Source organism: Sinohyriopsis cumingii, chromosome 10 (assembly GCF_028554795.1).
Source record: "Sinohyriopsis cumingii isolate HCF-2022 chromosome 10, ASM2855479v2, whole genome shotgun sequence".
NCBI lineage: Eukaryota > Metazoa > Mollusca > Bivalvia > Unionida > Unionidae > Sinohyriopsis > Sinohyriopsis cumingii.
Window position 1 is genome coordinate 3,116,911 of NC_142970.1, and position 15,218 is coordinate 3,132,128.

The following is a 15,218-nucleotide window of genomic DNA, read 5'->3' on the forward strand; positions in this document are numbered from 1 at the left end:
ATCAAAGGACAGCCCGAAGATTACATTGATCTGAATAGCAGTTACTTGTACTTGAAAGTCAAAGTTCTAGATAAGGATAATGGTGGAATAGAAGCCACTGAGAATATAGCTCCCGTCAACAATTTCATGCATTCCTTGTTCAGCTCAGTGGATTTGTACTTGAATAACAAACTGGTCAGCAGCAGCATGGATACTTACCCTTACCGTGCCTACCTGGAAAATCTCTTGACGTACGGAATAGATGCCAAGAATACTCATCTGAATGCCTGTGTGTAATGGGAACCTGACGAAGCGAACAAGTTTGACACAATAGATAAAAACAATGACGGCTTTGAGGAAAGACGAAACAAAATCAAAGATGGACAAAGTCTAGAACTGATGGATCGTTTGCATTTGGACATGTGGATGCAAGAGAAATATTTGCTGAACGGTGTAAATGTCCGCTTGAGACTGAATTGTAGCAGTACCGCTTTCCATTTGTTGGCTGATAGTGCTGCTATTAGTACTACTGGCAATCCCAAAAGCAAAATCGAGGAGGCCAAACTCTACGTACGACGCGTAGAAGTGTTACCAAAAGTGGGAAATGACATCAGTAACACGTTGAGCAGAACGACCGCCAAGTATCCGATACGACATGTGGAAGTGAAAACCTTCACCATTCCCGCTAGCCATCATTCCATGATCGAAGATCATCTGTTTCAAGGACAGTTACCCAAGCGTTTAATCCTTGGTATGGTCCTGAATTCAGCCTTCAACGGAGACTTCGATCAAAATCCTTTCAACTTTCAACACTTTTTAGTGAAGAAAATCGAAGTCAGTCGCGATGGCAAGACCTTGTGTACTCGACCTTTGGAACCTGTTTTTAGTAAGGACGTGACTAAGATGAATTACTTGAGATCGTACTTGTCCCTGTACGAAGCCACCGGCCAGTTAGGAACCAACACCAGTCACGGTATTACGTACGACGATTATGCAGGAGGCTATGCTTTGTGGGCATTTGATTTCACTCCAGACCAAGGCAGCGACGAGGGACATTTCCACCCTATAAAATCTGGCCAGATTCGTGTGGAACTTCAGTTTGCAGAACCACTGGACAAGACAGTGAACGTTATCCTGTATGCAGAATTCGATAATACCATAGAAATCAACAGTTTGAGAGAAGTCATTCTAGATTATTAGAAGCCATGGAAGACTGTTATCCCTCTTTACCTAGTGGAGAAACTTTAGACATGGAAAGTGAGGAGACCGTGAAAGAAGAATCCCAAGACAAAGACGATGAAATTATGATGAAGTCGAGATGGCCAGAACAAGAAGCCCATTTAGTCTCCTGTTTTGCTAAACACTTGGTCGAAAAAATGACGGAATTGATAAAGAAAGATTGCTATGGATGTCAAAACGATCATCCCAGTCAAATTCAACACGATAAATGCCTGATGCTGAGTCAAGAAGAAAAATTGGACGAGTATCTGGACGAAGCTTGGAGTCTCATCTCGGACGAAGTCGTGTTGCATCAGTGGTATAAAGACTTGCGTGAACATTCTTGTCCACCATTAACCACTTAAGAGATCCATCGTATCGAAGCTCTCCTGAATCAGAATGAGGAGACGAAACGAAGAAACGGTTATTTGTCAGACATTTTCAAGCAAAAAGTCAGGATCGAATTGATCACTTATTATTACCTGTGAAGAAAAAAACACACAAATCAATGGATACCTGGGAACTTTATTACCTTTTGAAAAACAGTTCGTACACGGCTTCTTGGAATCCTGTCGTCTGTGCTAAAGATGAACTCCCTCATCGCAAACCTCAAGACCATCAAGCTTATGTGATCAACACGGACGACAGTCATCTCCCAGGAACCCACTGGGTAGCCGTCTACTTTCCTCAAGAAGGATGTGTGGAATATTTCGATTCGTACGGATTGCCCCCTTTGGAAGACGATATCATCGACTTTATGAGAAGAAATGCTCAGACCACCCGATTCAATAATGTGAAATTACAAGGCACAGATTCCTTGGTGTGTGGACAATATTGTGTGTATTTTCTGCATCATCGCAGCCTGGGCTATTCCTTAGAACATTTAGTGACTCATTTTGATCCTCGTTCTTCTGCTAGAAACGATGTGAAAGTAGATCGATGGTTTTGTGACCATTATGCTTATCTTTTGTCTCAAGCTAGGAAACGTAGTGTCCATCAATGGCCTAATGATGTCCAACAGTGGAAATCACAATTTCATTCACAACGTTGTCAGCCCTGTTTAAAGTAGACTGTAAATTGAAAAAATGTTTGTGATTTGAAAAAATTGTTTGATGTTATATTGTTGGATTATTGTTAAAAAATGTTAAAGTTGTTGTTCAGTGTTAAGTGATTTTTGAATAAGAAAATGTTGTGTTTTGAAAAAAATGCCTTTGTCTTTTGTTTAGCCATAAGAATGTTGGATTGATGCTCTTTCATTTCTTACTATCCCTCTCATGACACTCATTGAACGTTGCGGTTCGAAAACCGTGGAGGGATGTTTTCCTTCACGTCCGCGCTTTGACTTTAAAGCCGGGGGTAGCCTCCAGTCTAACCATCCATTGTCGACTCATCCTTCTACGAAGATGTGCTCCAAACTAGCTAAGCTAAACGAAGCCTACGTGAATTTGCATAGGGTCAGACACAGTCTGATACCGAAGCCAGAAGAGATAGAGAATGTGAGAATGTTAAAAGTCACTGAAGACCTGATAGAAGAGCTCTTCAGAGAAGAAGTGAACAGGGAGAAGGAAGAATGGACAGAGAAGTACAGACTTCAGAGACAGCAGCAACAGCAACAACAACAGCAGCAGCAACCTGAACCTGACAGGGGCTTTGTCGATTGTCGTATCGACACCAAAGAGTTCTTCTTCTCTTTCCGAAGAAGCAGACCTATCGTCAGAAAGTCTATCCTCAGAGGACGTCGCATTCTTAGAAACTAAAAGATCGTCCTAGCTTCAACTTCGCACACAAAAACAGCCCTTTTCAGGGCTACCCCAATCTCTAGAAAAGATATAACAATCGATTTGCCAATGTGTGTATGTAGAGTAGTGTGAATATAAACACCGACTCTTTTTTTATAGCGTGAGTGTATGTGTTTGTGTATATGATTGTGTGTTTGTAAGTGCTCACGTAAGTTAGTGTGGATAGTAGATTATGATCATGTTTTTTGCTGTTTGACGTGTGGGGAGAGTAGATTTGGGGTTTGTTTATTGCTGCTCAGCGCATGTGAATAGTATGTTATTTTTAATGAAAATTTTTAAAATAGTAATGGGTAGTAAAAAAGTGAGTGAGTGTTTCTTTTAGGTCCGCGCGTTTGTTTGGTCATGATCTAGGTAAGATCAATTTTGTTTTAGGGGATGTTTTCCTTTACGTCCGCGCTTTGAGTATAAATTGAAACTCGCTCGGCAGTCTAGCTACCCTTGTTGATTGATCAACACTTGAGAATGAGCAGAAGGCTAGCAAAACTGTTCGAACTTCATGTGCACCTGGAATATGCCAGGCACATACTAAATGAACTGGCCGCGGAAGCCATTGTAGAAGAGGGAAGGATGAAAGAGGAGGAGAGAAGAAAAAAAAGAAGAGGAGGAAAAGGAGAGAGGAATGGCTGTACCACAACCACAAGAAGAAAATTTCAGAATCCCAGAGACAGAAAATTGGGATTCTGAAGCCACTTATCCCGCCTGTGCTCTCCCCCAAAAAAGAGTGAAAAGAGACTGGGGAAGAAGATGTGTGTGTGGTGCCAGGCCTGGAAGGTGCCATCATTAACCAGGTGACATGGAGTTCAAAAAAATAGCCCTTTTCAGGGCTACCCAAACCTTTAGAAAAGAAATAGTAATCGATTTGCCAATGTGTGTAGGTAGAGTAGTGTGAATATAAACACTGACTCTTTTTTATTTGTGTGTGTGTGTGTGTTTGTAAGCGATCATGTAAGTTTGTGTGGATAGTAGATTTTTGGGTTATGTAAGAGCTTAAGTTGGTTTGTGTGATAGTAGATTAGGATTTCATTTTAATGCTTTGCGTGTGTGGATAGTAGATTTGGGGTTAGTTTATTGCTGTTTCACGTATGTGAATAGTATATAATATGAGATGAGAAAAGTAGGGGATGTTTTCCTTCACGTTCGCGCTTTTCGTATAAGAACCCACAGTGTTAGTCGTTCGCACCATTCTAAGGAATAAACAAAGAAGATGGAGGTGACAAATTATTTAACGATTTGAGACATAGCTATTTTTGGATAATGGATGGGACTTGTGTAGTAGAAAGATTGAATAAGGAAGGAAGATTTCAAGGTAACCTGAACAATGTGAAGAGTCTTGGAGTAGCAAAATATCTAATAGGGGGAATGATTGAGGAAGAAGTAGAAAGAATCAGAGGATTCATTGACCCACCTTACGTGAGAGTAGGTACTTTAAAGGAAGCCTTGGATCATGTCATAGAAGTCAGGAGCTTCCTAGAAAATAGCTTTTATTGGACTGACTGGTGGTACGTAAAGTGGGGTTTTAACCAGTTGATAAAAGCAGAAGAACTAATTAGAGAGGTAATGAAAGTAGAAGTGATGAAGATAAAAGAAAAATGGAGCAAAGAGAGAAAGGAAGAAGAGAATAAGAAGAAGAAATTAGAGTTTGAAAGATTGAATAACAACTGGATGAAGATCCAACAGAAATTCAGAGATATTGGTCATCCTGACTGGATAACAGAAACTGAAAAGAGGAAGAAGAAAGGAATAATGGAAAAAGTGAGGACTTGGTGGAAGAAGTGGAGGAGTTAGAAGAAGAAACCCAAAGGCCCTTTTCAGGGCCACCCACATTTCTCGAAAAGAGATAGACTTTCAATTGCCTACCCCATGTTTTTATTTTTTTTGTTTAAAAAAAATAGAGACCCCTCCCTGTTTCAATTTTCGTATGTTCCCTTTCCATAGACCCATCAGGTCGGGACCCTATTAAAATAGGGTCCCGACCCTGTTCCATTTTCAATTCCCCTTGAGGCTAGAGTGACCCAAGACTTTTTTCCCATGTTCAATTCCCCTTGAGGCTAGATTGTCCCAAGACTTTTTCCCATGTTAAATTCCCCTTGAGGCTAGATTGTCCCATGATTTTTTTCCATGTTAAATTTCCATTGAGGCTAGATTGTCCCAGGGGGTCCTGTAATGCTAATTCCCATTGAGGCTAGGGTATCTCTATTCACTACTGATATGATTATCTTCGCGAATAAGTGTTTAATCGGAACTTCTGTCTTCAGGAATGTTTTTAATCGGAACTTCCTGCAGCAGCACAAAGTCTATTCGATGGCTATTGAGGATAAAATATTATAATTAGCATGGCTGAGTGCGTAATTATGCTGGTGGAGATTAAAAACCATCGCTGACTTCTTGCACAGATATGAAACAGAGATGTTAGTGATTGATTAACAGTCAGTGAAATGTCAGGCAGCATATTTTTCTTCGTAAATCACGTAAGTGACTGTAACGTCGCCCTCTTAGTAAGAGGGGTGGTTAATTGGATTTGGCCGGCGTTATCTAGAGGATGCCTCCCTCGATGTTATAGCCCGGTGGGAGTGAAAAAGAATAGAATTTCAACAGAGAACCGAGCAAGAATATTGGGAAGAAATAAAGCAATATGAGCTCCCCAAGACAAGAAAAAAACAAAAAACAAATTTAATCAAAACAAATCAACGACAATTCCAATTCAATCTAAATTATGTCAACATAATTTAATAGTAGTGTCTAATTTGGATTTATGTATCATAATAACGAGTGGTGAAAAGAGCGCAATCTCCACGACTGATCTGCATCACCTTCCTCCCTTGACTGTGTATCAGCGTCTTCCTATTTCATCGACTTTCTCTTTTCTATGCTTTGTCCCTTCATGGACTTCCTAGTCCTTTATTCTGACCTCGTCCTTCTTTTTTTCTCGGACTCTGTCGTAACACTGTCCCGTCTATTTCCCAGAAAGCTGTTCCTTAAAGGACAAAATTACCCCATAATCTATGTATGTACCACTTTCTACAGTACATAAATTTCCTCACTTACGTTACTTAGAAGCATAAATAACTATCCGAACAATGCATACATTTTGACTTAATACGGTAGTACATTACCATCGCTTCAGAGCGACAGGTTATAAATTACTACGTGAGCTGTCTATTGAACATTACCATATTCCTTTACCTATGCTACTACAGGTTCGATTACCATTGCATAAAATTCACAAGTTCTAACTCACAGCAATCTCTAACCTACAAGATTATTGAAACATTACAAAATCAAATATAAATAGGCAATTATCATTAACTCACGATAATCAGTATCGTCCTAACAGACAAAGGAAATTGTTTAATATAACCTTTTGAAATCCTACACATAAGAAAATTTTGATCGCATGCATTCAATTCTACCAAAGAACTAATAACTGTAACATTAAAAGGTAAATTGCATACAAACTCTAGCATCAACACATTTTCATGAAATTGAATAAAATAAATTGCATAATAACTCTAGCATCAACACCTTTCCATGAAATTCAATCACATAATTTTTTTAATTGATTATTACAACATGTATAAAATTCCAAGTGAAAAATATTAACAGCCCTTGGAAACATAATAAAACTGAAAAAGCTCAATGTCTATGAAGAAAACATAACTTAGTTTTTATATAGCTAAGTTTCATAATGGGAATATCTTGATGCTGATAATTAAAAAACAAAACAAAAACAAACAACAAATCATATATGTAGCCAAAACATAACATGACGAAAGGATTATACAACACAAAAAAATATATCATCTACCCCCACCCCCCACGAGTTATCAAAGTAGTAAAATTAGACACAAAAAAAACCCAATCGTTCTTCTGATATTAAATTAACTACAATACTATGAACACTATTAAAGACACTTTTCATTGCCAAAGATTAAAGAGTCGTTTGCATCTACCTCAGTTGTATAATGATGTGCCAAAGTATATCAGACAAAATGATAAGCGTTTTGTATTGTTAAATGGGTTAGATAATAAATATATAGCCCAAATATATGATGCAATGAAATTAGTTTAAAAAAATATATTGAGATAAAAAATATCTTGGTTGGAAACCCTCTCCCCCCCCCCCCCCCATTAAATAATTGGCCCATCGGTCCAGAAGAAGACTGATTAACTTTGTATTTTAAAAAATCTTAATTTTGATCAAATTGCCACGGAGCTCACATCTGCGCGCTATAACATACCTCAGAAAGGCATTATTTCTGAATGTAATTGGCGGAATTCCTTCTAAACTGAAACTATTTTATTGTAACATTTGAGGCTCTTTCAATACCTAAAAAGAAAACATTGGTCGTAATGGCGGGTGCAGAGTCATTCCTGTACTGAATCGACTGAATACACATTATGCCTTTGCTCCTATTTTACCTTTAACTTTCTGCTGCTGATTCAAATAAAGTCAATCACCAGACAAACGAAATAAAAAGACCCTGTTTCGTTTTCTGGAACGTTTGAAAAGAAATCTTGCTATACTAAAACTGTTCACTGTACAATTTATTTTTTAAAAAAATTAATATAATAATATTAATAAATAAATTCTATCGACTGAGTGCACATTATGCCTTTGCCCTGATTTGCACATTATGCCTTTGCCCTGATTTTCCCTTCAACTGCTGTTGATTCAAATAGTCAGTTACTGTACAAACGAAATATAAACATTCTGTTTCGTTTTCTGGAACGTTTGATTTGAAATTTTTTAATACTAAAAGTGTTCGCTGTGCAATTTGAAAAAAAATATATTACCTTAATGAGAATAATGACAAGAAAGTTCCTTTTTTAAAACACTTTTCCAGATTACCGATATATTTTGTAATATTCAAATATACTTCCATTTCTGATAACATCGACATGAAAAAGCACGTTTCACTGTACTCTGCACCATCGCCGCTAAGCAAGAAAAACGAAGTTTGATTGTCATTGCTGGCGTGCAGGTGCGTGGTTAGATGACGCATGTAAACACGCCGATCTAACCTTTGACCTGTATTTAACCTAGATAACCGAATCACATGTATTTGGCAGTCGGAAAGTAACTCGTCTTGTCATCTTGACCATTAGGAACAGTTTGTCGGATGACTGAAGTGAAGCAAACTCTACTTTCAGCGTGAATAATTAAAACTTTCCTTGAAAATCGCCACTAGCTCGCCATGTACTGAATGGACTTGATTGGTCAATGTTTTTCAATACGTCCACGTCGCTAAGTCAAGCGTTTCCGCGGGAACATTTCTCAATATTTACTTATGCTATAAAAGGCACTCGTCCACATGTATTTATCATGAGAACATATTTTCTTTTTAAAAATGACTAATGCTATACCATTGATTACGTTCCAAAAGTTGGAAATAAAACCCATTCTACATTCAGGAAAGTCGGGCAGCTATATTTACTCCAGCTCATAAATATTCATATATATTTACCAGTGTAGAAACAGAGTCGTGATATTACTGTAGAGTTTGCGTTATGAGGTCCGCTATGTCAGATAATATGGAAATGTGCCTGGACGGTTTCGTAGACAGGAAGTAAACACGACGTCGCTTTCAGGGTGCTTCGGATTTTTAAATGGACCCAACGTCCATTATAACCCAAGTCAGCCGAGATGATGAACCGCTTAATACCTTACCCCCATCGGAAAAAGGTAAGTGGGTCTGCTTGCAAGTGGTCACAAAATGGCGTAAACACCGTACAATTATCCCGCTGCGTGAAAAATAGTTCCACATATGTGCATATTACATTGTAAATGTTGTCTATATTACGTTTAATTTATTAGCAGCTTTCAGTAAGGCAATTTTAGGTATAAAATATTTCTTAGGATATATGTTTTTTAATGCAAAATAAACGGCGTTTAATGTGGCACAAGTCGAGGGCTGGTTACCCTCCAAAGTCCCATCTCATTCATGAAGTATTTTCTAAATTAGACTGCGCAACACGTGTTCAAGTAGAGCACGAAATTAAATTCCAATTTAGTATAAATATGTTAAAGTTAATATTTCACAGATGCACATGCCATAAAATTCCTGTACACTTTTACAAAACCACTGGTTGAATTTGGAAAAATTTGGCAATGTGCCTGTCAGCGCACAGTTGCCATCAACAAATATGCTATTTCAGTGTTTTTCGTGTTGATGGACAATTTCTTACCCGCCATTTTATTACATTTATGGGGAATTATTTCATCTAAAATTTTAGTAAATAATAACTAGCGCGCAAATGGCATGACTACAACTTGCGTGTTTGTTTACCGACAGTGTAGCGCAGAATTAGACCGCAAGGCAAATATGGCGGCCACCGCATTGCAAAGTGGTGGCCTAAATATATCGTGTGGAACGGCTGAACCCATTCTAAGGACTGACTTCCTTCGTTAGATTTGCCAAAAGCACATTTATATTTGTAGTATGCGACATGGTGTTTTGTTGTAAATTAAAAGAGAGAAGTGTTGGGACATCAACTATATTTCACTCTTAAATATTCCAGATTTTGGGAGTATAGAATTATGGAGCATTGTCGTAAAAACTGTTCCGGAAATTTTCAGATATTTCAATTTCGAATTTGAATTTGGCACCTAAAATTCTTTTTACAGAGTAAAATACGTTACCTAACTTTCATATTGGAAACCAATAAATATGGTGTAGAATCTACATTTGTTTTACGGACTATTCCTCTATAATGCGTTGTAATATGATTGATGTGAAAAGGAACACTATTGGATTTATGATTCCCTTGGGGTCCTGGCAAGAAGACAGCTTTGCTTAAGAGCTTAACATTTTAAAAAAACAAAACAAACATACAGTAGAGTTGATACTCTGTGCGCACAGGACCCATTTTTACTTGCTTGCCAGTTTCCCACATAGGGGTGGGGTGGTTGCAACTGGAAAAAAGTGGAGTTCCTAAAGAAATATCAGTGTACATTACTCACAACAAGCAATGACGCATTTAATTCACTTATAAACCCAAAATTTTGTTGGTAGATTTTGCATTGTCAAATATCACCACACATTTGGCTGAAAATTAACCGTAGTCTCCTAGTTACAGGCAAGTCAGTTTCCTGTGTGGCTGTTTGAATAGTGTGATGGCTCTTGTAAATCCAAAATTCATTTGCTCATTTGAGGGCCAGAGCAGATGAGGATTTTATGAATCATATTTTGAAATGAGGTATAAATCCAATTTTCTGCTGACCTTTTCTACCCCATTTTAGATTTGTTGACATTTATGTTGGTTGGGTGGCCACTGATAAAACTTGAGAATACAGGACACTTCCCTGGCAACCCTAGGACACGTTCAAAAATGATCATGTTAAGGCCAGGCAGAATTTAGACTGCTAAGCATGGGACATCATCCTAACCTACCTTTGTAAGGGCATCATAAGGATGCACACAGTTTCATATTTGCACAGGGTTAGCATTTTAAAGAAAAATAAATTCCCCATGTTTCCTCACTGGCTATACTGTCAGTTTAGAAAAGACCTTGTATATATTAGGTATTGTACAAAGAACCTTTAATTCCGTTTAGTTTGGGGCATGATTGATGGGTGTAATAGGGGTTATAGAGTATACAGCTTGGCCTTACTCCAGATGTGAACCTTTTAAAAAAACTGCTACATGGTTGTTTTCACTTTCTGAACTTTGGAGGTAAATTGTTTTTTAAAAAAAGAGCCAAAATTTTTTGTTTACATTTTTTATATTGGGTAATTCATTCATTGCACTTTCAGAAGCTGGCATTGTCTAGTCTGGCAAAATTAATTTTAACTATTTTAATAGCTTCTAAAGATAGTGTACTTTAGAGCTAATTCATGCTGATTTCTGTGAGCAGTCATCAAGATTCAGAGTGGTCATCAGTAGCAGCAAATGATTATGTTGCCCAGCCTCTAGTGTTGTTGTGTATGGATCTGGAACAGCTGGACAGGAAGCGTCATTGTCCTGGTGATTAAATAGTATCAGTGTTAGGTTAAATTTAATAAAGTTTATTAAATACATCATATGATATAAATATCTTTTTTGTTTCCATGTTGCATTACATTTCCTGTGGGCGTGCAGGATATTTTGGCAAGTTTCACACAGTCTGATAGGATCTTTTCATTCACAAAGACAAAAAGAGTGCTATATTCTCAGTTTTGGACATGTTAAACTTAAATCACCTACTTATCAATGGTTAGGGTCAGTAGCTAAGTGGCTAACCTATGCCAACAGTGTTATATTTTGGTGAATATTGTCTTTGTCTTGTTATATTATAAATGGCTATTTGGTCTTGCTACTATTAAATTAATGAGTTTGCTTTTCCTTTTCCTTTCTGTCATTTTGAACGTTATGTGCTTGATGTCAGGGAATGCGGTTACAGGCTGGGGACTCATTGAATTTCATTAGTGGAGAGTCCAGAACTCAGTCTCTGCATCCTGAAATCCTGCTAAGAGTCTTGCCAAATTTTTGATTAGAGCATTGACCTTACAACCCAACATAAATATCAGAATATCAAAAATGGGGGTTAGAGGAAACTTGGACTATAAAAAGACTGTAAACCAGGCTTATATATGTGTCAAAATGCCACTGTAGTGCCACAATTCTTCAAAATCCATTAACCATTCCTTCTTTACAGGATTAGCTTCATGTAGATATATATTTTGTTCATAGGTTCAGTGTAACTTTTTTAACGCCAAAGAAAAGATGCCAGCATATACTTGTACAAGTATGTAATTGCTATTGTCAAGAAAATGTCATCCACATGCATTTGAAAGAATTCCAAAGTCTCTGTTTCTACCATCTTTTTCTCGTTAAACCTTCATTTTAGAGAGCAAATCGAGTTTGCTACAATAGGTATGATTACTTGATTGCCAAAAGAACTGAAACATTTATAAGTCATAAAAGCAATTAAATTTTCTGCTAAATGGATGCTGTATCAATATTATGTACTTTATAAATAGATTACAATGGCATGCATTTAGTGAAAGTCAGTGGAAATTAGCTTAGAGAGTTAATAAAATAATAGTATTAATAAAGTCATTAAATTTGTGAGGATGATGCAATTAATACAAAAGCTAATTTCCATTATGGATCTCAATTATGGTATATATATACAGGCAAATACATAAAATACAGCAGGAAAACAAATATCATACAAGAAAGGTATAATGAATTGGTTTACAGAAACTAAGTTTGGCTTAAGCACACAGCATTGTGTATTCACACATGCATGGTTGAAAACCTTTTTCATGCGCGCACACACACACACACACACATTTTATATAATATTTACATATATACTACAGTTTGCCATAACCAGATATCTCATTGCATCCATTTTAAACATTTGTGATGAAGTGAGGGCACTGATGATGTTTCTTTCACATCTTAGGTTCCAAGTGCAGACACAAGAAGGCCAAACTGTTTTTATACAATTCTGTTTTTGGCTTAGATAGGCAATAGATGACAGAGCATATCATCCATAGACTAGAGTGTGTGTGATTTATAACATAGCTCTTAACAATTTTAGCCATATTGATGCAGTATGGCAGTTTATAGTGATGTCTAGCACTGGGGCATCATACTGCAGACATGTAACATCATGTCCCACCAAGTCACATTATCCTGACATGAGGTCAGTGAGTCCTAACACTAACCACTTAATGCTTGGCACCAAGTGAGGCAAGTGCAAGTAGCATTTTATGAGTCTTTGGTATGACTCGGCCAGGGATCGAACCCATGAGCGCTTGCATCTGAGGTGACTGCTTTAACCACTTAGGCCACCAGAGTAGTCATTCCATAGATTAGAAACTATTGATATTATTTATCCTCTTACTGATCACATTATTTATATAGTTATTCTCAAAATCAAAAAGTAGGCAAGCATACATGATCCTCGGTGTGACAATGTATCCTTAAAACTTCAGTCTTACAAAATTCTGGTTATATGTGGTAAGAGTAACATTATCAGACCAGATGAATCACACTCATCATGGTTCGTAATAGATATTAAAACTGAGGAGTCATTTGACCCGTGACAACAAAATCTTGAGTGTCAAAACTGAAATCTCAAGAGCAATTTGTTTTTGAGTCATGACCTTGTACCTGGGAATGTTATTATTCATGGAGAAAACTGATGCTCAAGATCTCTTGTCTCTTCTTACATAAGGAGAAACACTTGTAAATTAGTTTGTAACTGGTGCTGAAGATTTCTTATGGAAGTTTATTCTCCAAAATTTTACTAGCTTTCTGTTTCTTTAGAGTTTGAGGGTACGAATGATCAGCAATATAGATTGTTGTATAACAGCATCGCGAATGTTAGTCGTGTTTGTAGTTCAATAAATTTTCAGGTTAGCATCATTAAATGTAGCTAAAACTAACTAATTCATATCATGCATGAAGTATTTCCATTCAAATTGACAGGGCGTGCAACATATTAAATACATGCTAAACAGAGTGTTCCGTTTACATAAAAAAAATTATGTCGCTAAAGGACATATTGAAGCAGCTGACCTGGGTAGATATTGAACCTGCATACACTGGATTACAAGATCTGTGCTCAGCCAACTGAGATAGCATAGCTTAACTTTTATTGTTTATAGGATGGAGCTTATAAGAATAACATCATCAGGGAAAAAGCCATGAGATATGAATTATCAATGTGATCTTTATACAGAATTATACAAACAAAAATATTTCAAACAGTTTTCTCCATCAATGACCTTTCAAGTTCAGTTGATATACCAACAGTGTGTAAATGTGTGTATGTGTGTGGATATTCCTTCATAAACCTTACCAAAACCACCACAAAAGGTACTGCTCCCCTGCTTGACCAGAACCATCTTTTTTTTAAGATAATTGAAAGAAATTATGCTGCAGTGCCATAATTTCCATTAACAATGCACTGCAGTTTTAGTTGAAATTGTACTGTAGTTCTGTAATTATCCTAAGCCTTTGGGTTTTTGAGGGTGGGAGAGTTTATTTTTAAAAAAGTACATACTTTTTATTTTATTTTATATGTGTATTTGCACCTATATCCACAATAAACAACACACACACACACACACACATATATATATATATATATATATATATATATATATATATATATATATATATATATATATATATACAGTGGAACCCCGCTATAACGCGCCCCGCCATAACGCGAATTCGGATATAACGCGGTCGTAGCATGGCTCCCGAAATTTCGTATATTCATTCACACATGGAGAAAAAAAATTTGGAGAAAAGTAAAAAAAAACAAAACAAGAAATTAACTTCATTTTGGGCATGAGATTAGTTGTGACTTTTAAAATAATATGATCGTGGCATTGTTCCTGAAATTTGAAATTCATTTACGTGTATTTTTATCGGACCGTGAAAATATTTGTTTAACGTACGAGAAATAGTGTGTAAAACGTTTATTATAATTTGGAGGAAGAATTCGCGTATGACTTTTAATAATAAACGATCGGAACTTAACAATTTATCCAGGTTCTTTAAGTGATTTTGGAGAAGTGATCCTGTATGAATTCTAAAATAATACGATATATATAACGTACGAGAAATAGTGTGTACAACGCTTGGCTTCTGAAATTTATCAATTTGAACAGGTTGTGGTGAAGCTCCGTATTCTACTCTAGAAGAGAAAACTGGTTTAATTAGGTTTTTGAATTGTTAAGCCGAAGTAAACATTATCGAAGTGTTACTTATTACGGATCCATGAGTAAAGCCAGTAAATCGTCTTTGTGATTGTCTTCCATGAAATCTGTATACAGTCGTTGCTCAAACAATAGCCGACATGGGCTTCTTATTTAACTGCAATCACAGCCAAGCAGCAGACAAAGCTGTGGTTGATACAAGAGTCGCACAATTTAATAAACATCAAAGGACGAAAGCCGCCAACATGTATGCTGTGCTTGGCGGTGTGATCAAACAACAAACAGTTGAAAGTAAATAATATCCACTTTATTATCTGTGAATTAAAAGGGTATAAAATTGTACATCCGTTCAGCTTAATTTTGTTTTATATAAAAAGTGATTCGTAACCATTGCAGGCCTTCATTACTTAGTTATCGAGCTTTATCTGTGTACGTTGTTTGCTTATATAAAAAAATATTTTACTGTTATGGAAAAGCAAGTTCAAAAACGCAAGTCATTTTCTGCTAAAGAGAAACTGTATGCCCTAGATCAACTAAAGAAGGGCAAACAACAAACTCAG

At 36.8% G+C, this 15,218-nt stretch overlaps 1 protein-coding gene and 1 long non-coding RNA gene across 2 annotated transcripts in view; one reads left to right on the plus strand and one right to left on the minus strand.

Moving 5' to 3' along the window:
- Positions 1 to 5,696: 5,696 nt before the first annotated feature.
- LOC149789496 (uncharacterized) lies at positions 5,697 to 8,598 on the minus strand. The gene is made up of 2 exons (XR_016423668.1): positions 8,462 to 8,598; positions 5,697 to 5,970 (listed from the first exon to the last, which is right to left on the minus strand). It is a non-coding gene; the product is annotated as an uncharacterized LOC149789496 (long non-coding RNA).
- LOC149789497 (carboxy-terminal domain RNA polymerase II polypeptide A small phosphatase 1-like) overlaps positions 8,541 to 15,218 on the plus strand; it is a 61,968-nt gene continuing 55,290 nt past the window's right edge. The window contains exon 1 of the mRNA XM_089971529.1: positions 8,541 to 8,679. Coding sequence (XP_089827655.1) covers positions 8,604 to 8,679 — 76 coding nt within the window. The 5' untranslated portion in view covers positions 8,541 to 8,603. The remainder of the gene's footprint in view (positions 8,680 to 15,218) is intronic.